Source organism: Lissotriton helveticus, chromosome 1_1 (genome assembly GCF_964261635.1).
Source record: "Lissotriton helveticus chromosome 1_1, aLisHel1.1, whole genome shotgun sequence".
In the NCBI taxonomy this organism is placed as follows: Eukaryota; Metazoa; Chordata; class Amphibia; order Caudata; family Salamandridae; genus Lissotriton; species Lissotriton helveticus.
This window is the reverse complement of record NC_136057.1, coordinates 901,938,002-901,965,959: the sequence shown is the minus strand read 5'-3', so window position 1 is coordinate 901,965,959 and position 27,958 is coordinate 901,938,002. Positions and strand designations below refer to the sequence as shown.

Genomic DNA, 27,958 nt, shown 5'->3' with positions numbered 1-27,958 from the left:
GAAGGTCCTTCTCCTACCTGGCCGCCAAGACCTGGAACTCCCTCCCGACCGACCTGCGCCTGACCCAAGACCACCTCTCCTTCAGGAAGAAGCTGAAGACCTGGCTGTTCGAGCAGTAGCGGCACCCCCCCTCCCCCAAGCGCCTTGAGACCCTACGGGTATGTAGCGCGCTCTATAAGTGTCATTGATTGATTGATTGATTGATAGCTCATTGCATTTTTCCAGATACCCACCCCAAACCCATTTTTCCTTACTGCTTCCCTTCATTTCTCGCTCACTCAGTCTCATCATTCTGTTGTGTGGGTCACACGCCCGGTCCCTGTCTGAATCCCATTCCATCATGACGCTCAGTCATCACTCGCCTGCCCTAACCCAATCGTGGCCAGTGGCCTACCTCCTGTTATAACACTGACCGCAAATCCTCATCCACTTTGGCTTATGTATCTTGGGCCCACATCCTCTGATCCATAATGGTGCTTGGGTCCTTCATCTCCCAGCCCCATCCCGGTCAGTATCCTGTCCCTCATCCATCTCACAGCGCTTGCACACTTTCCACCTTCATCCCTGTCAGTATTACGTCCCACCATCATCATGTTCTAACCCTGCTATTCCCGGACTCCTTAATGATCTTGTTTAGAGTGCATTAGAATTAGTAATTGACCTCCAGCTAACCTGGCAGGAAAAGTCATCCGGATCTCTAAAATTGTCAAAATATATTCACCCTTGTTAGGAAAATGTGTTGAGCGATATCTTTACCATACCTTACAGAAAGTCCTACTCTGTCCTGCCAATGTGTGTTTCCTCATCACAAGGACCTAGAGTGCTTTGGCATGTCACTCAATACACTCATTGATCTCCGAGCAAATTTTGAAAACCTGGACATTTGCACCATAGCAATCGCTCCTCTTTGGAAGTTTGGCTGACTTCGCGCTTATGTGCTATCTCCAGATCGCAGCAGCCAACATACACCTTTTTTCCTATGATGTCAACCGTGACATGCAAACACCTTGTTTCTGTGCAGAAAACAATATTAGCTTGAATTGGGGGAAGAAGGTCTGACAAAGATCAAAGGGTGATAAATTCAAATGTCAAAATGTTATAACTTAAATTATTAAAATGCCAAAGTGTTGCATTTCATTTGGTTCAATGTTAGATATAGTGCAGACTAGTGTTGTAATAACAGAGCTCTCCACAATACATTATGATTTTCGGCAATGTTGGCATGCACTCATAATATAATGCTTGGTATATTTGCATGGTGAAACAGATCTAATCTTCGTTAAAGCCAAATTCTGTAACTTCATTCACTACTGTGCTCTGTATCATGGGCTAAGTAATGGTCCTAAGCATTTTTGTCATGTGCACCAATAACACAATGTGTATCAAATAATACAGCATTAACTTGCAGTTTTTTCTTATGTACTGTTATGTATAGAAAAGCCAAAAGTATTGTCTATGTCACTGCGTGTTCAGTTTTCAGGACATGGCTAGTCAAAGCATGAGCTGTCTTAAAGAGACATCTACTACCATTGGTAAACTTCAGCATCACTCATTTTCTTTGATGATATTCGTCATGGCATGCCCTATTCATGTGTTTGACCCTCCCATAGTGCATGGAGCAACTACGTGTTTCCTTACACTGCTCCTTGTTTGTGGTGCTATTTTTTCATTTGCTTTCAAGCCCTCCATTGGAGTGCTTGTTTTTTCAGACCGTCTCCCTTGTACACATAAACACATACCACTAAAATCCATGCATGTGTACATAAGTGGATGTATTGCTTTAAGTTATTAACACACAAACAGCACTATTTTTTGTTGATGTTGCATAATTCGATGGTATTGGGGCGCTCGCCCCATCATCCGCCTTGCCATAGCACAAATACAAGCTGATGGTATTGGAGCCCTTTAAGTGCTCACCAGTTACATTACACAATGACACATTCATTTTTGTTGCTGATCCTGCTTCAATTAAGGTTTTTGTCCCACGCCCCCTCGTTGTTGCTTGCCCGTGTCCCCATGCCCTCCTGCTTGTTCCATTCTCCATCTTGCCATAGTGCTAACACCAGCCCATGGTTTTGGTGCACTGAGTGCTCACCAGTTACATTACACAACAACACATTTATTGTCATAGTCAAGTGGAAGCGTCAGTGATTTTCCCAGAATCACATATTGTTCAGCCAACCCAGAGATTTCAACTTGGATCCCACGTTTCCCGATCAGCAGCTCTGGTCATTAAACCACATCCTCATTTCACTTCAAAGCTCCTGAACTGTTTCTCACTATCACTTCCACATTTGTTCAGCAAGACCTGGTCAACATTGAATAAGCACTGGAAAAGCGAAGCGATCTCGGCAATGCCGGATCTCTTGGCCTTGTCAATGTGAATGTCTTTTAGCCATGTTGTCTAGCAGCACAACAACTGTTCAGCATGGCTGAAAGTCACTGACAAAAATGCTATGATGCATAGCAGATGTGCTGTTAAACAACACGGCTAAAAGACATTCACATTGACAAGGCCACTAGCTCGGGCATTGCCTAGACCTATTGGCTTTGCCAATGCTTGTGTTATCTGCAGGCTTTGGTCAACATTTTCAATGTTTACAAAATATAGCTGACAAAACTTTGAATTGTGGTTTTGGCGTAAGGCAACATAAATGTAACCCAATTAAAGTCTCCACATGAGCCATCATTCAAAACAACATTTAGCAGAGGCCTGCTTAGAGCACAACAAAAACCAAAGTAGCCTCCTCTACGCAAAATGATTTCCCGTCATTAATAGGTTTGAAGGGGGGATCTTTGGTATCACAGACTATTCACAGAGCTTTTTTGGCATGTACTCAGAGCAGGATAAATCCAGAGGGGCTGCAACTGTGTTCCTCGAGATCCCACAAGTTATGTCAGTGGACAGAGTGCTTTACCTGCGCCCTGAGGCGCAATGGTGTTTGTGCTAAAAAAGAAATGCAGAACATACCGATTCAAGGTCTCAAGAGGGATAGCGTAGAAGTCGAGGGATTTATGGGAAATACTAAAACAAGCATAATCATCATTACATAATATGTGCTGCACACTTCATAGCCGATTTGGGAAAAGAGACATTTTTGAGAGTATATGGATTGTGAAATGATCTTTCCACTACATGACACATGGTGCACACCTTCTAACGGCCCCACTTTTGCAGGGACAGCTCATTCTCGTTTCCTGCATTTTTCTTTCCACTTATTACAGGTGTCTTCTGCTCGGCATATTTTAAAAGGGAGTTCCAATTTATCTCTCCGTTACCTAATGTTGGGAATGGAGGTTTTCACTTGGAAGGGGCTGACATCAGATACCACAGGCAACTGATAAATAAATAGCACTACGGTGGGTAGAGATGGGGTTTACTTTGCAGGGGGGCCCCAACGCAAGTTTTGTTACGCCTGTGCTGTCTGTCAGAATGCACCAAACTTGCAATCCATATCCAACTAGATCAATGTTTGCTTCAACCTTTATCTGAAGCCACTGACAATATGATTGTTCGGAATAGACCCAGGGGAAGGAGAATTGTATAAGAGAGATGGAGACACTACATCCTCCTTTTGACTGGTCGCAGAGTATTCTACGCGACAGGAGCGTTGCTATCTAAAGACAAGAGGAAGTCTTTCTGGATAACCTAGATCTTAATATTGCCTATGATGTACCATTTAACAATCTCTGTAATTCTGGCTCTCAATGATCTGATGAAACACAGTTTGAATCTATGGAGTGTATATAGAATATTTTGAGCTATTTTGCATTGCTTGGTATAGCCAGCTATAGGAATATGTTTTGTGGTTCGAGAAGTTTTCGATTATGACAGGTTCCTGCAACATGGGAAATGCACATTAGCATTACAGAGGTCACCTATAAAAAGCAATAACTGCTAAACCAATACTCTAAAGAATCCCACAAAGTAAGGAGGGGATTATATTCTTTATTGAAATACAGACAAATATGGATCTGCAGCTTCCTATCTAGCAGCATTTTTCAATTGTCAAGGTTGGAACCTAAAGATTTCATGATATTCACACATTCTAGATTCTACAAAATACCACAATCCAACATTTCTCCCTTTCCCTCATCTCCAACAATGAAACCAAACTATTTACAAGAGAACAAACTCAACTAAGAAATATCCATATACACGTAAAAAACCGGTTGTTCTTGCCAAAATGCACCACGAGGAGAGGCGACTACCCATAGTTAAATAAGATGGTCCCTTCACCACCTTCTACTCTCATAATATCAACCACTTTCTTCTCATTTACCTCACACAATTCCCTTCTCACAACTTCTGGCACTACAGCTACTTTACCTTTATTCCACACTTCACCATTATCCAACAGAACCACGCAATCACAGATGTCCTTCACCCAAACCAGCTTGGAAAACTTGCTAGCCTTCTTACCACAGCAAACACTGCATTTAATTCTCACCCAATCACCAAACTTTTAAACAACACACACTCTTCTCATCTCACCTTTACTTATCTTGCGCTTTCATCCTGATAACACTCATTACCTCAACTTCTATTCAGTCAATTGACCTTGTTGGGTAGACTTATAGCAACTCTACCTCTCAGCAACATGAAGAGACATGTATTTATTTATTTGCAAAGTTTTATATAATGCTGGCTAGACCTGGAGGTATTAGAGCGATTTACATGAGGATCAGCGGTTTACAAGTTACATAATTACATCAGTTACAGGAGCCAAGTATAGACATAGGAAAAAAACATGAGATTACACAATAATATGAGTAATTAATGCATAGTATAGCCAAGACCCGGTGGAGGGGAGGAAAGCAAAGCGGGCAGACGAAGAAAACCGTGTCAGATGTCCGGCTGGGTAGGTGCCGGCCGAGGGGGTGAGCCCGAGCCAAACTCCTTTATAGCTGCATAGGACAGCTCCACAGGGCATCGGCCAAGGCTGCACAGGTACCGCTGTAAGTACGAACAGTTAAGGTATCCGCCCAGGGGGCATCGTCATAGATTAATCAACGCAACATTCCCGTTGTTACAGGGAAGCGCAGACCGCCTCGTGCTCCAACTCACCCCCAGGTCAAGAGTGGAGAGAGCAGGGGGGCGTGGCCAGCAGCATGGAGGAGTAGGGCGTGCGTCGGCTCGGCTCCCGGTGCATTGCAGTGATCCGCCAACTATCCTAGCCAAATTATCCTACCCACCAACACGAAACATACGGGGAAAGTCATCCGACGTTCCAGCTGCTGAAGATCTGTGCCGCTCGGGCACCCACGGACGGTATTTGGCAGAGAGGAGATCACGCTCCGGAGCGGGGTTGCTTCCCCAAGATGGCGACCAGGCTCGTACTGGCGGACCGAGTCTGACCGTCCTCCGGCTCGGGGAAGTACTGTGGTCGGAGCATCCCCACCAGCGGGATCGGGAGACTCCCCAGCCTAGCGAAGAGGAGCTCCGACGCCCTACACCCGCTCCCTTCGCTTCATCCCCGGTGAGTGGCCGCCGGAAGGGGGAAGACGAGCAGTGCCGGCAGCGGAGGAGAGAAGTGCCTGGCGAGGCTGGTTGTCAGGGGAGGAGTCCGCCGCGTAGACACGAGGAGCTCCGGGGGACTCACTGAGGGAAAACCCTTACTTACTGCCGGATTGGGGGGCCGCCGGTGCGGCCGAGGGGACGAGGAGGGGGAAAGCCCCTCCCGCATCGGGTGCCGGGAGCCTTTCCTATCTCGCGCCGGGCCTGGGGAGACAACACCGTCACCAAAGACGAGGGCTGGCCGATAACGAGAACTGCACCAGGGGCAGCACTGCAGGTGAGTGAGTGTGCCTGCGCCCCCCCCCCCCCTCACACCCACGAGTACAACCCGGGTCTGGGTCCACGCTGAGGGCATACTGTGACCCTGAAAATCGAGTGGGGCACGGCGAGGAGGAGCGCCCATACTCCATACAGTGCTCCGGCCGCTACCTCCGCCCCATTGCCGGAGGGCCCGAATCCCCAGATCCCCGTCATATGAGGGACTGCCCACAGCTTTTCACCCCAGAGGAGACCATCTGATCCCCGGCTCCTGGACTGCCTGTGCGGGTGTGACGGACCCTGGCAGTCACTGCGAGAGAGGAGGCCTCAGTCTTTCTGAATTGCGCAGACGCGCTGCTGCCTTGCAGTTGGGAGTGGGCCCCGCGAGATTTTTAGGCCGCTACCAGAGACCCCTGTCCAGGACCAAGCCTGGACATGGGGAAAAGAGATCCCCCGCCAAGGCCAGCCAGACAGGAAACTATGGATAGTTATGCTACGACGCGGTCACAGAGGGAGCCCCCTCCTGCGACACTCGACACACGCATGGACACGGCCATCATCATGGAAGCGATCCAGGCCTCCAGGGCGGATATTCAGAGCTCCAGGACGGCACTTGAGACGAAAATAGGCGAAGTGGGTTTGGAGGTCCTTCTACTATGCCAAGACTTCCGGAATTTGACAGAGAGGGTGACCACCACTGAGAACAGGATTGGCGAGACGGAAGATTCACTTACAGTTCTCCGGAAGGATATGGCCGAGCTGCAAGCATCCCACAGACAACTGCTGTGGAGAGTGGATGATGCCGAAAACAGGGTGAGGCACAACAACCTCCGCTTCGTGGGCTTTAGAGAAGGAATTGAACACTCTGACGTAGCAGCTTTCCTCCGTGACTGGCTAACTTCGACTTTTCCACAGGCCCATTTTTCGAACTGTTTTATAATAGAGAGGGCGCACAGGGCTCTGCTCATGAAACCGCCGGAGGGGGCTCGGCCACGTCCGATCATCGCCCGCTTCCTTAACTTTGCGGACAGAGATCTCATTCTGAGAGAAGCGAGAAAAAAGGGGGAGCTCAGACTGGACCATACCACTATCATGATATTCCCGGATTATAGCCAGGATGTGCAGAAACAAAGACGCTCCTATGACTCAGTCAAGGCAAAACTACGTGACCTTCATATATCCTATATGCTGCTCTTTCCGGCTAAACTAAAGGTGTTGTTTAAAGGCAGATCACTCTTCTTCAATCGCCCTGAGGAGGCCTGGCAATGGCTGGAGGAACGTCCGCTGCTCCGAGAAGCTGAGGAGGAGGGCCGCAAGATCCGTTCTGAAATGGCGGCAGCCAACTTCCGGAACAGCCCGACGACAACACAGAGATCTCACATCCCGAGAATGCAACGTCACTCACTCTTGTCGACAAACCCGAGGCCACCTGCGGCCCGCAGGGGCGACAGTGACCGGAATGCGTCCTCGAGTGGGAATACGGCAACGGGATCCAGAGTCAGCAGTCTGGCCCACCCTAGCATCGAAGGGAAGGAAGACACTGAAAATGAGCATATGTCAGACTTAGAAGATTCAATGGACGGATCACTGCATCCGCTGGTGGCCGCGATCCGTGAGATGGAACAAGGAGCAACGGGAGGCACAGATGACCATGGCATGGACACGCAAGATTCCCATTCATGACGAACTATGGCACTGATATCCAGGGTGGCAGTGCACCGTTGCCGAGGACACGCAAGTTGCACCTGCTACCCTCTACTTATACACTGAAGTTATTGTTACTTGTTTGCTGGGTTATCACCCCTAGGGGCCCTTAGGGCTCGGGTTCCCCTACACTGTCGTTAAGTGGACAGTCAAGCCGGGGATAACTGCGGCTGAAGCCCTGGTGTTAGGTTAACTGGGAGGGTGAGAGGGTGGGCGATAGACCTCTACTGCCTGGAAGTCCTGTGCTTTGCTGGTTGTGAGTATGGGATGGACGGGAGGAGAAGGTGGGGTGGGGGTGGGGGGGTTCTGGGTCGTTCACACTGTTGGATGGGGAAGTTGTTGGGAAAGGGGGAGGGGGGACAGTTGCTTGTATACAGTCATGCGTTTGATTGCACCACTCTGCGCCCATGCCTTGGGAATCACTCACACTACTGCACTGATACCTCAGAATGGCACTAGGGACACACTCTACCGACCACCGTAACCTTAGCATCATGTCTTGGAATGTGAACGGCCTAGGCAGCAAGAGGACTGGTCAACGCTTATTTCAAAATAGTAGGACCAGATGTGATTTTTTTACAAGAAACACACCTGAAGGGATCGCATTGCTCCTTCTTAGCCAGAGGGTGCTATAGAGTATTGGCCCACGCGGGCTACACTACGGATTCCAGGGGGGTGGCCATAATCTTAAAGAACTCCTCACCATTCTGCATTACTCGCACTTGGGATGATCCACAGGGGACCTGTATAGGGGTTCAGGGAACATGGCGCAGACGCAAGTACACGCTCATATCAGTATATGCGCCTCCCAAACTCCAGGCTAACGCACTTAAAACACTAGCCAACGTACTCCTAGAATCGGCAGACACCATCCAACTGGTGGGCGGTGACTTCAACGATGTCATGGATAGGGCGAAAGACCGTTCTGGGTTGCCACCTCCCACAAATACTCAGACCCCACTGGCCCAGCTGATTCACACTATTGGCCTTACTGACATTTGGAGATGGTTACACCCGGACCAACAGACATACTCCTTCTACTCAGCCTCACACAAGGTATTCTCCCGGCTAGATTACATCTTCATGTCCAGGCAGGACTTGACCCCAGGCACTACTGCAGATTACAAGGCGAGAGGAATCTCGGACCACTCGCCGCTATTGGTACAAGTGGGACCGAACCGACGGCAGGCTGGGACCGCTTGGCGGTTCGACGCCTGGAACCTTAAAACCCCTGCCGTTTTAAAAGGAATCCGGGCTGATGTACGTGTCTATTTGGCCGACAACGATGGGTCAGTGGACTCGGGAGTCACCCTCTGGGAAGCCTTAAAACCCGTCATGAGAGACAGGATAATGAGCAGACTAAGCGAGGAACGGATGAAGCTCCAGGGCACGGTGGCAAGGGTGGAAGAGACTATACTAGGCCTAGAAAGGGAACACCTAGCTACGAAGTCCCCCACGGTATTGCGGAAACTCATAGACGCGCAGCGACATTATAGGGACCTAGTGACGGACGAGGCCAAGACTCAGAACCTGGCCACCCTCCATCGTCTATATGACGTGGGGGATAAATCAGGTAGGCTACTGGCGTGGCTCGGCAGAAAGGAACGGGCGGCACGCTGGATAGAGCGAGTTAGAACGGCAGACGACAAACTCGTCGACACCGATACCCTCATTGCTGACACCTTTGCTACCCACTATGAGAGCTTCTACACTGCCAGAGACCTGGGGTCCTGCGATGTTGCTCTTCGTTACATGACCCAGACTGAGGTGCCCACGCTAGACCCAGAGGCTATAAAGACATTGAAGGCCGATATCACGGTGGAAGATATCTCTTTGGCCGTTTCTAGACTGAGATCGGGGAAGACCCCGGGGCCCAATGGTTTCCCGGCAGAATTCTTCAAGTGCACAGTAGATATCCTTGCTCCGCACCTGAGAAATCTCTTCCTATGTGTATTTCAGGATGGCAAACTCCCCACTGATCTGTCCACGACAATCATCGTCCCTATTTATAAGGAGGGTAAGCCACGAGAGGAGTGTGCGTCATACAGGCCTATTTCCCTCCTGAACACCGAGGTGAAGCTCCTTGCGACAGTTCTGGCAATGCGACTGCGGTCTGTGATACCTGACCTGATACATCTAGATCAGACGGGCTTTCTACCTGACAGGGCCACTAAATTCAACCTTCGCCGCACATACAATTGGCTGCAAGAGGTAAAAGACAGAGAATCCCCACATTGGTTTCTCTCCCTCGATGCGGAGAAGGCTTTTGATGCGGTTCATTGGCCATTTTTGGAAGGGGTGCTGTAAAAATTTGGGTTTGGCCCTAACTTTAGAAATTGGGTTCGACTTCTCTACACCGCACCACGAGCCAGAGTACGAGAGAATGGTAGCCTGTCTCGGGAATTCCAGATCCGGAGGGGTACCCGTCAGGGTTGCCCCCTGTCGCCTCTCTTATTCACACTTACCATCGAAATCCTGGCCTCCCGGATTCGACAAAACCCCGTAATTAGTGGATTTAAACTATCGGACTCGGATTTGGCCCAGGAGAAGTTGTCCCTTTATGCAGATGACGTACTTCTATACATCACTAAACCTGTCACAACCATCCCAGAACTTTTTCTGGAACTGGAAACGTATGGTCAACACTCTGGGTACACAATAAACTGGAGTAAATCCATTCTTTATGACCCAGGGGGGGGCTGCCACAGGTCACCACTGCCACGACAATTAATTACTACTTCTGAAGGCTTCCAATACTTAGGAATTTATATCACCCTGGATAAGACGCTTTCGCTACAGAAAAACATAGAAAGGGTCACGTTAAACACTGCTGCGGACATGGAAAGATGGAAAAGTTTGCCACTCACGCTCTTAGGCCGCGCGGCCATGTATAAAATGATTGTCCTCCCCAAGTATTTATACGCCCTACAAAACGAGTATTATCCCCTCCCGGCGACACTACTACGTAAACTCCACTCGGACCTCTGGTCCTTTCTCTGGTTAGGAAAACACCCTAGGATAGCGCTGACCACACTGCAAAGACACCAATACAGTGGCGTAATCTCGCTACCAAATCTAGAGGCATCTTATTGGGCAGAACACTTGATCCCAATAAATGAATGGCTACACACTCCGGCGGATCATCCCACGTACGTGTTGGAACGACATATCCCAAACTGGGTTTCGCCCGGGTCATGGCACTGACACCGCCCTTCTGACCGTTATCGAGGAGGCAAGGCGCATTTTGGATTCAGGAGGGTCAGTGGCAGTAATCCTCCTGGATCTTAGTGCAGCCTTCGACACAGTCAACCATCGTGTCCTCCTCCAACGGCTGGCGGCAGCAGGGCTCACCGGGATGGCGCTCAGGTGGATAGAGTCCTTCCTTGCCGGGCGCACGTTCCAGGTATGGGACAGCAATCACCACTCGTCCACCCTCCCCCTCACGAGCGGAGTCCCCCAGGGATCATCTCTAAGCCCTACGCTTTTTAATGCTTATATGGCCCCCCTTGAAGACGTGGTGACACCCTTCGGCATCAAAATTGTGAGTTACGCGGATGACACACAGCTGGTCGTCTCCCTATCCCAACTAGACGATCACCCAGACAATTTGGCAAATTGCCTCACGAAAATCTATAGCTGGATGTGTGAATCTTCACTCAAATTAAACGGGTCGAAGACCGAAGTGATGCTCATGGGAAAGCAATGGGTGACCATCCCCCCATCAGCCTGGCCAGACGTGTTCGGGGAAATTCCCACCCCGAAAAAAGAAATTAAGACCCTAGGAGTCTGGCTAGAACCCGAGCTATCAATGAAAACACAAGCGGCCAAAACTGCAGGAACCTGTTTTGGGCTTATGCGCACCACCCGCAAGATTCTTCCCCTACTCCTGCCCACCTCCAGAAAACTCCTAGTCCAAGGGCTAATACTGTCACGGCTGGACTACAGTAACATGGTTTACCTGGGTGCCCCTGAGGCCACCTTGGCCAAAATACAACGAACACAGAACGCTGCAGCCCGACTACTCATGAACCTTCCCTCCAGAGTGTCAGCTAAACCTGCCCTCAAAGCCCTGCACTGGCTCCCGGTGCGTCAAAGGGTGGAATTCAAAGCCATGTGCACGGCTTACAAACTGATTAATGGAGCTGGCCCCCCGATTCTCAGCGACCTGGTAACGCCTTATATAGCTCCCAGATCCCTGCGGTCCGAGAATGAACATCTAGCCATCATCCCCAAATTTAAAAAAACACGCACTGGTGGCCGACGCTTCTCTGTGAAAGCTTCCACCAGATGGAACTCACTCCCCCGTACCCTCAGACTGGAACCCAGCTATCTTATTTTTAGAAAAAAATTGAAAACACTTCTATTTCCGAAATAACGTCCCCCCCCTTTTTTCTTCCTTTTTTCTCCTCCATCTCATCTGGATATCAAAATCATTACAGCGCGGGGATGCCTTCGGGTCACCAGGCGCTCTACAAGTCGTTAAAATAAATAAATAAATAAATAAATAAATAAATAAACTGTCCTCTTACAATATCTATCACTATCTATACGGGGGCCCTGCTAGTCGTTCACTTCTTCCGGCAACCCTGATAACGCTGCACGCCTGGACTGCTGCCATGAAGCGAACGGGATGGGCTAAGACTCCCACTCGACAGACACCACTATGGCATTGTGTGTGGCTACATGAAATACACAAACTGAGGGGTTTCAAAAGGTGGGACGACATCGGCATCTCTACTGTCGGAGATGTAATAGCCAATGGAGACTTGAAATCCTTCCAGGCCCTGAGAGTTGACTTTGGACTCCAACACACACAGTTTTTTAAATATACCCAGTTCCGCCATGCCTGGAAGACACAAAATGTACGCCTGTTAGAACTATCAGAATATGCACCACTAGAGGGGAGACTCTTACAGGAACGAATCCAGGGAAAAGCTGTCTCACTCACCTACAAAACATTAACAAACAACATGTTGGGAGACCTAGCGAAGCTTAGAAGTACATGGGAGAGTGAGGTAGGGGTCTTTGAGGACTTAGATTGGGAAATGGTGTTAATGCACCCCAGAGAAGTGGCGATAAAATCCAGGCTCCGCCTCATTCAATACAATGTACTGCACAGAACATATTATGACAGGGTTCGTCTCTATAAGATGGGGAAAACGGAGGATGACAGATGTCTTAGATGTCGCAGGGTGGGTGGTGGTTTTTATCATGTCTTTTGGTCATGTGAGGTGATTCAAACTTATTGGACACGCATTTTCTTGGAATTGCAAGAGATACTGGAGATACCAATCCCACAGGAGCCCAAGCTAGCTTTACTGGGGATGTCTAACGACATGGATCTACCACGCCCCCTCACGATCTTTTTGGTTCTAGCCTTGGTAGTGGCTAAAAGGGACAGCGAGATGCTGGGGATCTCCGGTTCCCCCTGACGTGCAAGACTGGAGGACCGGGTTAGATATGTACATGGCAGCTGAAAGGGTGACCTACAAGTCTAGAGATTGCCCTAAGAAGTTCCGAAGGATTTGGTCCAAATGGAGACAGTATCATGGACTAGATGGAGGGTTGGGAGATGGCTGAATCTCTTTCTACCTTATTAGATATGATGGTGCTGCTGGAGGAGCGGGGGGATACGCTTGAGAACAATTTACTTTGCGATTAACCTTCTTATTCAACCTTGTGAGCTACTTCATGCCAACTGCTCACCATTGCGGGGAGGAGGGTCAGGGAATAGAGGGGTGAACGTTACTAAATGCATGACTGTACTGTTGAGCTTTACTCAAAATGCAAATAAAAATGTTAAAAAAAAAAAAAAAAGAGTGGAGAGAGCAGAGATGCAAGTGACCGTTCCAAAGTCTGTAGAATTGAGAGACAAACCATTGTCCTCATCTATAGTCCTGTTGGCAGGAGTGAAACTGAAGAGGGGTTGTGAATAGAAACCTGAACTTCATCAGAAATTAGTCCTCAATAGGCCCCCATAGAGACATTGCAGATATTGATTCTGGGTGCCATTTTAGAGTCAGGCAAGCCGCGGCCTTACCTCTCTTTGCATTAGCAGGTCTCGCTATGCCCCAGGTAAGGAGCGATGATTATGGGGATCTGTTTAAGCCCGTGACTCTACAATTTGTCTTGCCTCTTGTTCTGTGATTCTTTTACTCAGTAATGCCTTTGATCCAGTTTATACAATCGGGATCCTCCCTCACTGGTGGCATTTCCCTGGTTGGTACCATTTTAGGGTCAAGCGTGGCATATCCCGCTTAGAAATATTAGCAAAGTTTTTTATGGGGGATAGATTCAGGCACCCTCTGGTCCTCAAATCTCCCAATTGGATCGCCTAAGGCTTTCTCCGCTCCCTCACTCACCGCCGCTCAGCCCCTGCAGCACGTCTGCTAAGGCATGCGGGACTCTCGCAACACTGGAGCCGACTCCAGCGTGCTCCCGGTGTTTTCACCGGATGATGCTGTGTCTCGCGTTGTCACGGAGTTTCCCAGGTACTGGTGGATCGTTGGGTGGTTCTCTGGCTTAGTGGTTGCTGCCTTGTGGGCTGAGCGTCTGCGTCGCTCCGTGTGTTCAGGGCTTCACCATCGGTAACAGCTGCTCCACTTCTGCTGCAGGCGCCCACCGGGAATGCAGAGGGGGCCGCTCCTCCGATGCAGACTCCCGGGGGCCCACTCCTGATGTAACGGCCCCTGCTCTTGTTACACAATAAAGTAAGTCCGCTCCGCCCAATGCGCCATTTTGAGGCACGATCGCCAGGCGAGTTTTAGCCGATTACAAGGTAACAAAGCAGTTTGGGGGAACGGCACCCACAGTGGCAGACGCTCCCAATGCTCTGATGTCGGGAGTGAGTTTTTCCTGCTGGTTTTGGTGTGATGAAGCACCGCGCTTGGTTGCTGTGCGCGGGGCTTCCACGGAGCTTCGGCTCCGAGCAGCCATGATGGAACCAGCTCCGAGCAGTAATCTTTGCTGGAATAAAGGTTGGTGCACATCATTCACAGCATCTTCCTAAGACACTCCTTCTAACACAAATTATTCACAATTGATAACGGGAAATGTTATCACTTCTTTAAAGTACTCTACAAAGCCACAGGACTTTGGACTGACAATGGTATAATGAAGTCCTAACATGCTTGATGGCCAACGTGGCTAAATATACGTCGCCATCTCATTGCAGTATTTATACAGGGCTTACTACCCCATGTGGGTATCACCAAATGAGGCCCATTGGTAGTAATTAGCTTTTCTGGGTAACCATTCCTATTAAAATCATCTGACATGAAATCTATTACAACTTCAGATGTTACATTATTTATAAACCTTATTTCAGGCCACTTCGTATCAAAATTGTCTATTACAAAACCATTTTAGAAGATCTGTTAAACCCATACGGGATGATATATCCAAGTGTAATTTGTGCCATGGACAGTCCAACGCCTCAATTGGCTTCACCAGCAAAGGCAATGTTAAGATTTCTTATATACAATGCACTCAATAAAATCTCAAACATGATGTTCCACAGACTTGTGCAAAGATGGCCACCTAAAATCCTCACAAATTCTTTTCATGGTCTGCAGCACTCATGAAGTTAGTTCCAACACTTTCTTCCTCATACCCAAAGTACAACCAGTAAACCCAGACCTCTCAATACCATTCATCAGCCACATGCTTGTAAGCACCCACTTCCATATTAAGCTCCACATGAGTAAGCCATGTACTATTCTAATGTACACAAATCAAAATAATTAGCAATTTATTCCAACCACTCTTCTGTCAAAGGTCCTTATGATAAACTTGCCACGTTGCTGGGCACCCATTCCTTCTCAATTCACTGTCTTCCACCGCTAGTAATGGGAATTGGGACAAAAAGTAAAAAAAGTCAGCTGTCATGTTCTTAAATTGAGAAACATATTCTACATAAACATGTACTCCTGGAAGATAGTACTCCTTTTGGCTACATAAGTAGTTAGAGTACCACCTTTCATACTGAAAAATACCAGTGGTTTGTGATCTGTTCTAAGCACAAACTCTGTCCCCTGAGTTTCATCCTAAAATGGTGCACCCCCCAACAACATGCCAAAGCCAAGCTTTCAATGGTGGAATATGTATTCTTGGCACCTCTCCAACCCCTATAGGTAAAGGCAACCACCTATTCACACCCAAATTGTATCCACTGCATCCATCATAATAATGCTCTTGCATGAAGTGTTAAAGGGCTTTAACGGTTTGGCACATATGGTGTTATGTTATGTTATTTCGGTTCTTCTATAGCGCAACAGCTACTCCAGAAGGAGTGTCCCGGCGCTTTGGCGAAGGAAGCCCTCAAGGCGGCAACACAACACAACAGCTGAGGAAAGTGGCAAGCCTATCTGGTAAAGAGCCAAGTTTTTAAAGCCTTTCTAAAGGACATAAGACAGGAAATCTGTCTGAGAAAAAGCGGAAGCTCATTCCAAGCACGAGGAGCCAAATGATGAAAAGAGCGACCGCCCTGTCTAGCTCGTTTAATGGCCGGGACTACCATTTGAGACAGGGAGGCAGACCGTAAGGCTCTGTTGGGTTTATACAGAGCCAGACGTTTCCTAATATATCTGGGACCGATGGCGTGAAGAGCTTTAAAGGTCAACGTCAGGCTCTTAAACTGAACTCTCTTGGTTATGGGAAGCCAATGCAGCTCTTTAAGCAGCACGGAGGCACTTGCACGTCTAGGGAGCCCGTAGATGGCACGGGCAGCTGAATTTTGGACTACTTGAAGCCGCCTCACCAGGTATTTGGGAAGCCCTAGATAGAGGGCGTTCGCGTAGTCCAATCTGGACCCTACAAGTGCCTGAACAATGATCCGTCTGTGTTTGATAGATATCAGGGGCAAAAATTTTCTAAGCATCCGGAGGATGCCGAAGCATTTCCCCGAAAGGCTAGATATTTGGGGCCCATAAGAAAGATCATTATCAATAATGATTCCCAAATTTTGGGCTTTTGCGCTTGCCTTAACAGGTGGAAACAAATCCTGAGGCCACCAGCTTTTCCAGACTGGCTCAGAAGCAAATCCAAAAAAAAGCAGCTCCGATTTATCGGAGTTGCATTTTAGACCATGCTCCCTGAACCAGCCGAAAACCGCCTCTAAACCGCTTCTGATGCGGCTCCCATCAAACACCTCGTTCTTGTTATGGGTAAACAAGAGTTGGGTGTCGTCGGCATAGGACACGATCTGGGCGCCGAAGGACTCCGCTACCTCTGCAAGGGGGGCCAAAAAGATGTTGAAAAGCAGGGGGCTAAGAATAGACCCCTGAGGGACCCCTACTTCCAGAGGTGCTATAACTGCGGAATGAGGAGGCGCCCAGATCGTTTGTCGGCGGTCGGCTAAGAAGGATTTAAGCCAGTTCCACATCGTCCCCCGAAGACCACATTCCCAGAGACGTATTAGGAGGGTTTCATGGGGAACGGTGTCGAACGCCGCCGACAGGTCCAACATGACCAACATGGCCTTTCCTCCCGCATCCAACACCTCTCTGATGGCGACAGTGACTTCCAGCAACGCGGTCTCCGTGCTGTAGTTTGCACGAAAACCGGATTGGGTGTTGTGCAACAGATCGTTCTCTTCGATGAAGTCAGAGATCGCTCTGTGCACATGTCTTTCTGCCACCTTCGCCAAGGCAGGAAGGAGAGATATAGGCCGATAATTGGCATGAACAGTGGAGTCTAAAGCTGGTTTTTTTTAGGAGTGGCAGAATAAGCGCACACTTCCACGCCGGGGGAACCACACCAGAAGACAGAGAGGAATTAAGAATGGAGTTAATGGGACCATTTAAGGCTGGGGCTATTTTCTTGAGACAGGAGACCGGGCAAGGGTCCAAAGGTGAACCAGACTTCAGCCCGGTAAGAAGGACTAACGAAGAATCAAGACTTATCGGGGGAAATTCCCAGAGAGTGGGAGCCACAGCTAGGTTGGGGAGGGAAAGAGCACCCGATAGATCCACCTTAGTACCATTGGAGTAACTGGCCAAGGAATCTTGAATAGTCGTTATTTTTTTGACAAAATAGTGTGCCAGTTCAGTCAACCAAGATTTTGAATGGGATTGAGCCAGGGTACTCAGGGACGGCGCAGTAAAGTCCTTAACAATTTTGAAGATTTCCCTGCATGTGTTTCCCGCGTCGTCAATACGACGTTCCAGATGAAGTTTTTTTTCATTCCATATCAATTTGTGGTAGGATCTAGTCAAAGTTTTAAGTTTGGCTTTAGCCGAAGGGTTGTAGTCCTTCCGCCAAACTCTTTCGGCTCTCTTGCAATTTTGGCGAGCTTCCCTAAGCTGAGAAGTGAACCAAGGAGCAGAAGGCCTCTTATTTCCCACCTTGGCCATTTTCTCAGGAACGAGAGCTGCCAATCTTGCCGTGAGCCAGTCGATAAAATAGACTAGATCATCTTCTACGTTACCCGATAAAATACAGGGTGCAGCTTCCATCGCCTGTAGTAGACTCTCATTTGAGAGAAGATGAAAAGGTCGGGACGCACGCTTGGAAGGACTAGTAAGTTTCCTTCTGGGGGGTGAAACACAGGAGAGGAAAAAAGTAATCAGATAATGATCTGACCACAACACCGGCTGCGGCGCTTGAGAATCAATAGGACGGGAAGAATAAACTTGGTCCAGGGTGTGGCCTTTATTATGTGTAGGTTCATGGATGAGAGGTGACAGTCCTAACATAGTGGTAATATCTGTCAATTTAATAGTGTCTGGATTAATAGCGTCATCCATGTGTATATTTAGGTCACCAAGCAATAGGCAGTGTTCAGATTTTAGGCACGGGACTGAAAGTGCTACCTGGAGTTCCTCTAAAAAAGGGCCTATAGGGCCAGGAGCTCTATATAAAAGGATGCCGGTACAGGCCTGAGATGAGGAAAGATGAAGTGTAAAGCCAAGGGCCTCTGTCTCCTGAATATTATCCACCGGAAAAGTGGTGCAGTGCAGCTGTTTGTTGACTATAATGGCCACACCGCCTCCTCGTCCCGACACTCTGTCTCTCCTAAAGATGGAATAATCAGGAGGGATGGCGTTGACTAAGTCGGGAGTCGAGGAGTCATATAACCAGGTTTCTGTCAGGAAAAGACAGGATACATTAGAGTTGTACAACAAATTCCAAATATCAGGCGCGTGACAGCCTAGGGAGCGCGTATTCAGGAGTAAACAGACGATGGGAGATGATTTAAAAGTCGGAGTGGCTTTTTCGTATTTAGGAAGGCGCCAACCACAATTGGGGCAGCCTTTACTTAACGCCCGACTACCGGGGAAAACATAATGGCAACGACCTACATGAGGACGAAGAGTTAAAAGAGTTTCAGATGAGTATCTATATGACATGCTCAAGACAGGCGATAGTAATGCACCTAACAAGAAGTAGAGCCAGCCAGCCGTCCTGCCCCGTCTGCTGCCGGAACGCTGACGGGCGCAGACGGGCAGGACTCTGGCACGACTCAGGCGCAGAGAAGGCGCCACCCTGCGCGTCACCGCTGCGCGTTGAAAAAAGGTGGAGCTTTAAGTAGGCCGGCGTAGGTAGCCTAATCAGGCGCCACGACCCGCACCAAGATGGCGGCGTCTGGCTTCCAAACCTAACAAGTATGGCGCTCCCACACACCCCAGAACCGGACCCGCTAAATAGCGGTGCTTTTGTAGATTTTAAATGTGGGTGAGGGGCAGAAATAGCGCTACAGCGAGCAGCTAAAAACAAAAATTATTTTTAGGTTAAACAAAACTAAAAGGTTAAAACGCGCTGAAAACAGCAGTCGTCAATCACCGCAATAGCGCGAGCGCACAAACCAAGCAGCGCTAGGCAGCCTGTCTTCAAGGGACCTTTGCAAGGAGAGCCCCTGCTTGGGTTCCGCCTTAAGTAGGCCGGCGTAGGTAGCCTAATCAGGCGCCACGACCCGCACCAAGATGGCGGCGTCTGGCTTCCAAACCTAACAAGTATGGCGCTCCCACACACCCCAGAACCGGACCCGCTAAATAGCGGTGCTTTTGTAGATTTTAAATGTGGGTGAGGGGCAGAAATAGCGCTACAGCGAGCAGCTAAAAACAAAAATTATTTTTAGGTTAAACAAAACTAAAAGGTTAAAACGCGCTGAAAACAGCAGTCGTCAATCACCGCAATAGCGCGAGCGCACAAACCAAGCAGCGCTAGGCAGCCTGTCTTCAAGGGACCTTTGCAAGGAGAGCCCCTGCTTGGGTTCCGCCTTAAGTAGGCCGGCGTAGGTAGCCTAATCAGGCGCCACGACCCGCACCAAGATGGCGGCGTCTGGCTTCCAAACCTAACAAGTATGGCGCTCCCACACACCCCAGAACCGGACCTGCTAAATAGCGGTGCTTTTGTAGATTTTAAATGTGGGTGAGGGGCAGAAATAGCGCTACAGCGAGCAGCTAAAAACAAAAATTATTTTTAGGTTAAACAAAACTAAAAGGTTAAAACGCGCTGAAAACAGCAGTCGTCAATCACCGCAATAGCGCGAGCGCACAAACCAAGCAGCGCTAGGCAGCCTGTCTTCAAGGGACCTTTGCAAGGAGAGCCCCTGCTTGGGTTCCGCCTTAAGTAGGCCGGCGTAGGTAGCCTAATCAGGCGCCACGACCCGCACCAAGATGGCGGCGTCTGGCTTCCAAACCTAACAAGTATGGCGCTCCCACACACCCCAGAACCAGACCCGCTAAATAGCGGTGCTTTTGTAGATTTTAAATGTGGGTGAGGGGCAGAAATAGCGCTACAGCGAGCAGCTAAAAACAAAAATTATTTTTAGGTTAAACAAAACTAAAAGGTTAAAACGCGCTGAAAACAGCAGTCGTCAATCACCGCAATAGCGCGAGCGCACAAACCAAGCAGCGCTAGGCAGCCTGTCTTCAAGGGACCTTTGCCTTTCCATTTTCTGGAAGGCATCCCCACACTTTTCCCCACACATTCTTTTGGCTCTGTCCCAGCTCCAGACATCTGGTGACCCAAAGAGTCTGCTCTCTCCACTCCAATTTCAATATTTTCCCTCCTCAGGTCATTCCTTGTCTCTCAAACCCCCCCTTTTCAATTTCTCCTCATATTCCTGCCTAAAACTAATATGTCATGCTGAAAATATGCGACACCCCCGAACCATTCCTATCAATGGTAAATGCATCACTTTTAAAATACAATGGAAACTCATGCAAGTCTGAATGGCATCCTCTTGAAAATAAAGCCTTCCTCTGGAGGCGAGAAGGACATTAGTCTGATATAATTCCACTTATTGGTATGTTGATGACATATTCAATGTTGAAAACACTGTAGCTCTCTTCAATAATTTCACTTAAATTCGTAAAGGAATTGCAATCTACCCAAATATTTTTGTTGAGCTCGCAAAACTCCACACATATCAACTTTCCTCTGAACGTGCGCACCAGGACACTAGGGACTAACCACTCACTGCTTTCAATTTCCTCTGCGATATCCAGCTGCTTCCTCAAACTCTCTTGCAACCCAACTGAGTTCCTCCTTACTTTGTGCACACAGGGAGATAGATTATGCTAGAGTCTTATTTGATTAATAATGCCCTTCAATTTTCCTAATCTGTCAGAAAACATCTTGGTATAACGATGCTCCCACTTCTCTACAAACATATACCTAATCTCGCTCTTTCAAAGTACCTAGTCAGGAAGATTTGGGATCTAAGATTGTGTAAATCCTTCATATAGTCATCCGTATTTTCCAAGATCCTTGCTATAACTACTGCTTCCTCTAACATTTATCCTTTTGTGGACAATAATTCCTCTTGGATTTTCCTACTGTTAGTTTTTACAACCAAGTGGTCTCGTATGATCACTTATGTAAGAAATCAATATAGACAGGTAGCTACTAGTGCAGCCACGTAATTGACCACCTAGCACTTGCATGCCTTTGAAAAAGTTCTGCTTATCTAGGACTTTGTTCTTCTTCAGACAACATTTCTTAACTACTAGTTTTATCACAGTGGCATATTTGTCCAAAACTACCACATTCCCTATGAAGTGGGTTTAAAATACTGCATCCTTCAGGACCTAAACAATGTTTAAGTAAAACGAACTTCTTTATTGCAGTAAATGCACCACTATTAATTACTTCTAAAAAAAAAAAACCTTCCAAGCACTGCATCCAATTCAATGGGGGCCAGTTGGGCATTGCCAAAAATGGTGGAGGACTTACAACCTCCATGGTTTCAATGGTGCTACCTATGTGGAGAAGTGTGGCTCACCGATTAGAGCGGCAGACCCTGAGGCAGAGGTCTGGTCCGGGACCAGGGTTCAATCCCCGTCACAGCAGGGTCTTGGGCTCAATATCCTCGGATCCGATAATTCTCGCCTCGGTGCCTACTCTAATCGTGGGTTCCACTCTGCAACTCTGGGCAATAGCTTGCTTAATCTCCACACCGGACTTAACAACGCTAGGATGCCTGGCTTCACCTTGGGGTGCCCAGGAGTGGACACCTCACAGGAACAGGCCAGGAAGGGTTCCATAGCGGTATTCGTACAGCGCTTAGAGACCCCTGGGTGATAGGCGCTATACAAGTGCAAATTACATTTACATTTACATATGTAATTACCTCTAAACAAGACGAGTGACTCATCCAAGACGTGTAGCCAGTTTAACAATGTTTGGTTCTACTTGTCACATATCTTCATCTGTCACGTGCAGCTTAAGCCATTATGCAGATTTAGTTGTGGAGTACAATTTTTCATTTACGTCCTTGTTTTATATTATTCCTTTTTCTTTGCTCCTTTGATGAAGCAGCTAGTTATCATTTCCTGGTGTGCCACCCAAAATGGCGGCACATCGGGGTGACCTTGCATGTGCACAGTCTTTGGGCTGCTCAGTTGCCTGACCTGCATGTTGCTTCGATAAGGACAGACTGAGGATTGGGCAGGCCATAGCCTCACAAACTGGCACAACAGCTGAGATTTCTAATAACGCTATGCTGTTGGACAGTGTTGCAAGTGCCAATGCCCAGTACCATCTGGATCATACCGAACACACCAATGCATAGCTGACTGTCCACCTTGCTCGATTTCATGATGTGTCCCCTGCCTCCCTGGTGCTCAGAGACCTGTTTGACAGTGTCTGTCAAGCAGCATGAAACATGTAGTCTTTTCAATTCACTGATGTGTCTCAATTAGTATGTCCATTTGACACGTGAAGCGTCTTTTTGGTGGGGTCCACACTCAGCAAAAACTACACTGCAAGCCCAACTGCTGTACAACATAGCTAAAAGACATTGGCAAAGCCAATGGTTCTTGCATAGGTGAGACCTATTGGCTTTGCCAATATTTGTTTATACTTTCTCGATTTAGGACACTGTAGGCATTATGTGATGCCCGGCAGACAAGGAAAAAACATCGACATGGACAGTTTGATGTAATAAAATCATCCAATGGATAGAGGGCAGCTTCAAATATTCTCGAAACATTTTACAGAGGAAAACAAATTCTTCTCAGTAGCAGAAGCAAATGTCACCAGTCTAAAACCAGAACAACAATACCTGAACTTGAAATCACTGGGCAAGCAGAAGCCCATGTGGTAGTCGTTCCTGGTTTTCACAATTTGTTTGTGGAGATCTTTAATTGACTTGCTGTAGCCGTTGAAAATGTAGTTGGCAAACATGAGTTTTCCTTTGATGTACATCTGGCATAGAACAGGAGAGAAAAAAAAAGATAATTACATACAATAAAATTATTTTTCTTCCTGAGTTTCTCTCGGTTACCAAAAACACTAAATCTCACCTACCTCTCCTCGCATAGAATCGCAGACGAAATGCTATAGATTCCTTTTTAGGTCTCGCTACCTGTCAATGCGCATGCGCATTGAGCAGAGCGAGACTATAGGGGCTTAAATAAGCTTTACCTAGACTGGCGATTGACTGGCGATTTGATGCTGTGCCCGTGCGCTTTTAGGTCAATGCGCAATCGCATTGACCTAAAATGCGCGTGCACATCATCAAATCGCCAGTCAATCACCAGCAGCACTCCTCCCACACCTTTGAAGTGAAGCTTAGCTTCACTTCAAAGGCCCCTGCTGCTTCACACCCTCATGCCGCTCTCCCCGCTCCGCCCCCTCCCCTGCCCGCCGTGTCGCATTTCTCCTCCCCCCTCCCCACAGCAATGCCCTCCGCCGGCCGTACTTTCACTTTGACGGCCACAGGCCGTCTCTCGTGTTTCTCCTTGTCTTGTTTAAGCTTCTAACCTGCAAAGCTTCATTCTCAGAGGCTTGCGAATCCCGATGTTCAGCATAAAACAGCACAGTGCAGGAATACCACATCTTTCACTAATATGGGTTTGGAAATCACCGTAAGATACAGCAACCTCTCCTAGTGATGTCCCTTTGACGTTTGAGTTTAGCAATAGGATTCTTATTCCACCGCTTGTTTACAGGACCTTCCCCCAGCGCCTGCCCCCTGCCCGTCCTATCCTTCAGTCCACGGGCAAAACAGCAGACAGGGCACTCCAGCGCTCCAGGCCGGAGCCCAGGAGCCGAGGCTGCAGCCCCTTCCTTTTCTTGTTTAACTTTCTAATTTAGCGTTTCCTTTCTTTCTCTTCCTCTGTGTCTTTTATTATTTTCTGATGTCTGCGCCGGTCTCGTTTCCTTATACACTCTTTCACTCCCTCTGTATTTCTCCTTTCCTCTCTGCCTTTGTCCTCGTTTCACCCCCTCTAAATCTGAATCTAACTTTTCTCTCTCGTTCTCTTTTTTTGTTGATACCTTATCGAGCGGGTGTACCAAGAACTGCATTTTGTAAAGGAAATCCAGAAAAGTAAAACAGAGGGAATGGGTACATTGAATGATTTTGTAGCCCAGTTTAATTAAAACAATTTATTCAGCAATCCATCCAGTAATAAAGAAAAAAGCACATCAAACTTACAATAAGGCTCATAAAATGGTAGACAATTGTGCGTGCACCTTAATATGGAATTTTAAAAACACATACACTTCTCCTGCATCAATAACGTTAATTACTACTCTAGCACACTTTGTAGGGCCTCACCACGCTTCTGTACAATGACCAAGCACTTAATATGTAAAAAAGGTTGTACGGGCTTTAAAAAATCTCCACTTTTGTTCCAAAGTTTCCACTTAATGTGGCTATATTTTTTAGTCTTAGTGTATTTCTCTAGCTATACTGAGTTTATTTCTATTCAATTATACTAATAAAAATGTGAGTTGCAGACCTGCCAACTTAATAGATTTCACTGTTTGTGGCGGAGACGTGGCCCTGAAAGGGGCGGGCTTCATGCCGAGAACTGTTTCTGGAAGAGGCACTCTGCCCCCCTTGATTGCCTCCCCTCGAGGAAAAAAACAACAAAAAACAAGTAACAAAAGCTTGCTGAGCTGTAGACGATGTCCTGGGGTCTTTTCACACTTCTTAGTTGGCATCAGCTACTCTGAGCCTCCCAAAACATCCGAAAAGAAACTATTGCGCAGTGGTCTCCAGCAGTTTCCCTCTCACCGTGTGAGGGCAGTCGATATCGTGTGGCACACTGTTGCATGGTGTGAGTTCGAAGGTCTGGAGATGTAATGTATCTGTAAACAGATGTGGATATTATTAAATTGTACTCCTCCGATGCTCCCTGCCTGGTTACAAAGCCAACAAGCTGGTTGAAACGGTTGTAACTTGACTGTGCTTTTCAAATGCTATCTAGACATTTTACTGGCTTCTTTATGCCTGGCATGGAGTAATAGCTTTATTTATGCTCTAACCGTACTTGGTAATTGCACTTCTAAAGGTCCCGCATCCCCAGGCATACTTTGGCCGGTCCTTAAATTCAGATGGAATTGAAGAGCCTGCCTGGACTTTCCATTCTGTTATTGCTGTGCTGCAACATAAACAGGGTATGCGCCTATCATCTTTGGCCTACAACGAGTTTCTTTTTTAGCTTTTTATAGATGCTGTCATTGATATTTTCCGTTTGTAAGAGACGAAAAAACGAGACCGCTAAATCATTTCAGCAGAGAAAAAACAGATACTGTGACAACTTTAGGAACGGATTATCAACGTATTTTCTAGGCAAAATGAAGAACATGCCCTTCCATCCCCACTCTTACCACTCTCCACTCTGTCCCCTCCCACCACTCTCCCCTCTCACCACTATCCCCTCTCACCACTCTCCCCTTTCACCACTCTCCCCTTTCTCCTCCTCACTCCCCTCCCTCTCCCCTCTCTTCTCCTCTCCAGCTCCCCCCTCTCCTCACTATCCCCCTCTCCTCACTATCCTCACTCCCCCACTCTCTCCTCTCTCACCACTCTATCCCCTCTCCTCACTCTCCCCTCTCCTCTCTCTCCTGACTCTCCCCTCCCCTCAGTCTCTCCACTCCTCTCTCTCCCCTCCTCTCCCCTCTCTTCTCCTCTCTCCTCTCCTCTCTCCTTTCTCCCCTCTCCTCACTCTCCCCACTCTCCCCTCTCACCACTCTCCCCTCTCTCCTCCTCAATCCCCTCCCTCTCCCCTCTCTTCTCCTCTCTAGCTCTCCCCTCTCCTCACTAGCCCCTTCTCCTCACTATCCTCACTCCCCTCACTCTCTCCTCTCTCACCACTCTATCCCCTCTCCTCACTCTCCCCTCTCCTCACTCTCCCCTCTCCTCTCCTCTCTCTCCTGACTCTCCCCTCCCCTCAGTCTCTCCACTCTCCTCTCTCCCCTCTCCCCTCCTCTCTCCTCTCTTCTCCTCTCTCCTCCTCTCTCCTTTCTCCCCTCTTCTCACTCTCCCCACTCTCCCCTCTCACCACTCACCCGTCTCTCACCTCTCTCACCTCCCTCTCCCTTCAATCTCCCCTCTCCTCACTATCCTCACTCTCCCCAATCTCTCCTCTCTCTCCACTCTTCCTCTATTTCTGTCTCACTCTCTCTTGCCCCTTCACTGTCTTGGCCTCTCCACTCTTCCTCTATTTCTGTCTCTCTCTCCTGCCCCTTCACTGTCTTGGCCTCTCCAGTCTTCCTCAGTTTCCACCTCACTCTCTACTGCCTCTTCACTGTCTTGACCTCTCCACTCTTCCTCTATTTCCGTTTCAGTCTCTCCTGCCCCTTCACTGTCTTGGCCTCTCCACTCTTCCTCTCTTTCTGTCTCGCTCTCTCCTGCCCCTTCACTGTCTTGGCCTCACCACTCTTCCTCTTTTTCTGTCTCACTCTCTCCTGTCCCTTCACTGTCTTGGCCTCTCCACTCTTCCTCTATTTCTGTCTCACTCTCTCCTGCCCCTTCACTGTCTTGGCTTCTCCACTATTCCTCTATTTCTGTCTCACTCTCTCCTGCCCCTTCACTGACTTGGCCTCTCCACTCTTCCTCTATTTCTGTCTCACTCTCTCCTGCCCCTTCACTGTCTTGCTTCTGTTTATTGTATTTGCACAAATCTAATATCTTGGTCTATTCCTTTTCAATAATCAGGCATTTTTGTTTATTAGGTGTTTGTTTTTAATGGGTTTATTTATAGACACTTTCTATCTATTTATCTATCTATCTATCTATCTATCTATCTATCTATCTATCTATCTATCTATCTATCGCCCTCACTATCTATCGCCCTCACTCTATCTATCGCCCTCACTCTATCTATCTATCGCCCTCACTCTATCTATCTATCGCCCTCGCTCTATCTATCTATCTATCTATCGCACTCACTCTATCTATCGCACTCACTCGATCTATCGCACTCACTCAGCACCACCACTCAGGGGCACCACAGCATTAATCTGTGCAACCATTCAACAACAACTGGTTCAAATATGCTCTCTCAATGTCTCAAACTTTATTACAATTGTCACAAAAAGATGTTAATATTTCACTTCTGTTCTTGGATTTTTGTCACAATAAAATACACTTAATACCATCTTCACAAAAGTTATTTACAAAAGTTTAAGCTATTGCTATTATAAATTACAATAACTTTTATTGAAGTATTAATTATTTTAAAAAAATTAAAAGCCATTGTTATTTGTAATAGCGATACATCTAAGTCACGTAAATACAACACATATTCAGTACAAATGCTATAGGTGTCACATTCGCGAAAGTTATACCTATTGGCATTGTAAATGACAAAGCTATTAATTTAGCTATTTTCAAAACCAACACAGAAATAAACAAAAATGCAATTTACAATACCAATAGCTCAAAATTTCCTAATGCGAGACCTATTGCATTGCACTATTCACTATAATACAGTCCACGTTGATTGAGCACAGGGTCAAAGAATGAATATGCTACTTACCAGTATGCATCTGTTCTTGGCATGTAGGGCTGCTAACATTCATATCTAGTGCATAGATCGCCGCCTAGTGTTGGGTCCGGATGATGGCACATTGTTGTCCTGGAAGAGTCTTCGAAGTATCACGAGATAGGTGGCTCCTCCCCTGGACTACAGTGCGCATGGGCATCGACTCCATCCCCAGATTGTTTTTAGCCATTGTGGCAAAGATGGAGTGAAATAGTGTAAAGGATGTCCATGCTAATGATTGAATGCAAGAGAG

At 47.6% G+C, this 27,958-nt stretch overlaps 1 protein-coding gene across 1 annotated transcript in view; it reads right to left on the bottom strand.

Moving 5' to 3' along the window:
* The window catches only part of LOC144771275 (uncharacterized protein C3orf20 homolog), a 315,600-nt gene that overhangs the window by 14,770 nt on the left and 272,872 nt on the right, over positions 1-27,958 (bottom strand). Inside the window, exon 9 of the mRNA XM_078655868.1 lies at positions 22,989-23,131. Within this exon, the coding sequence (XP_078511994.1) occupies positions 22,989-23,131 (143 nt within the window). The remainder of the gene's footprint in view (positions 1-22,988; positions 23,132-27,958) is intronic.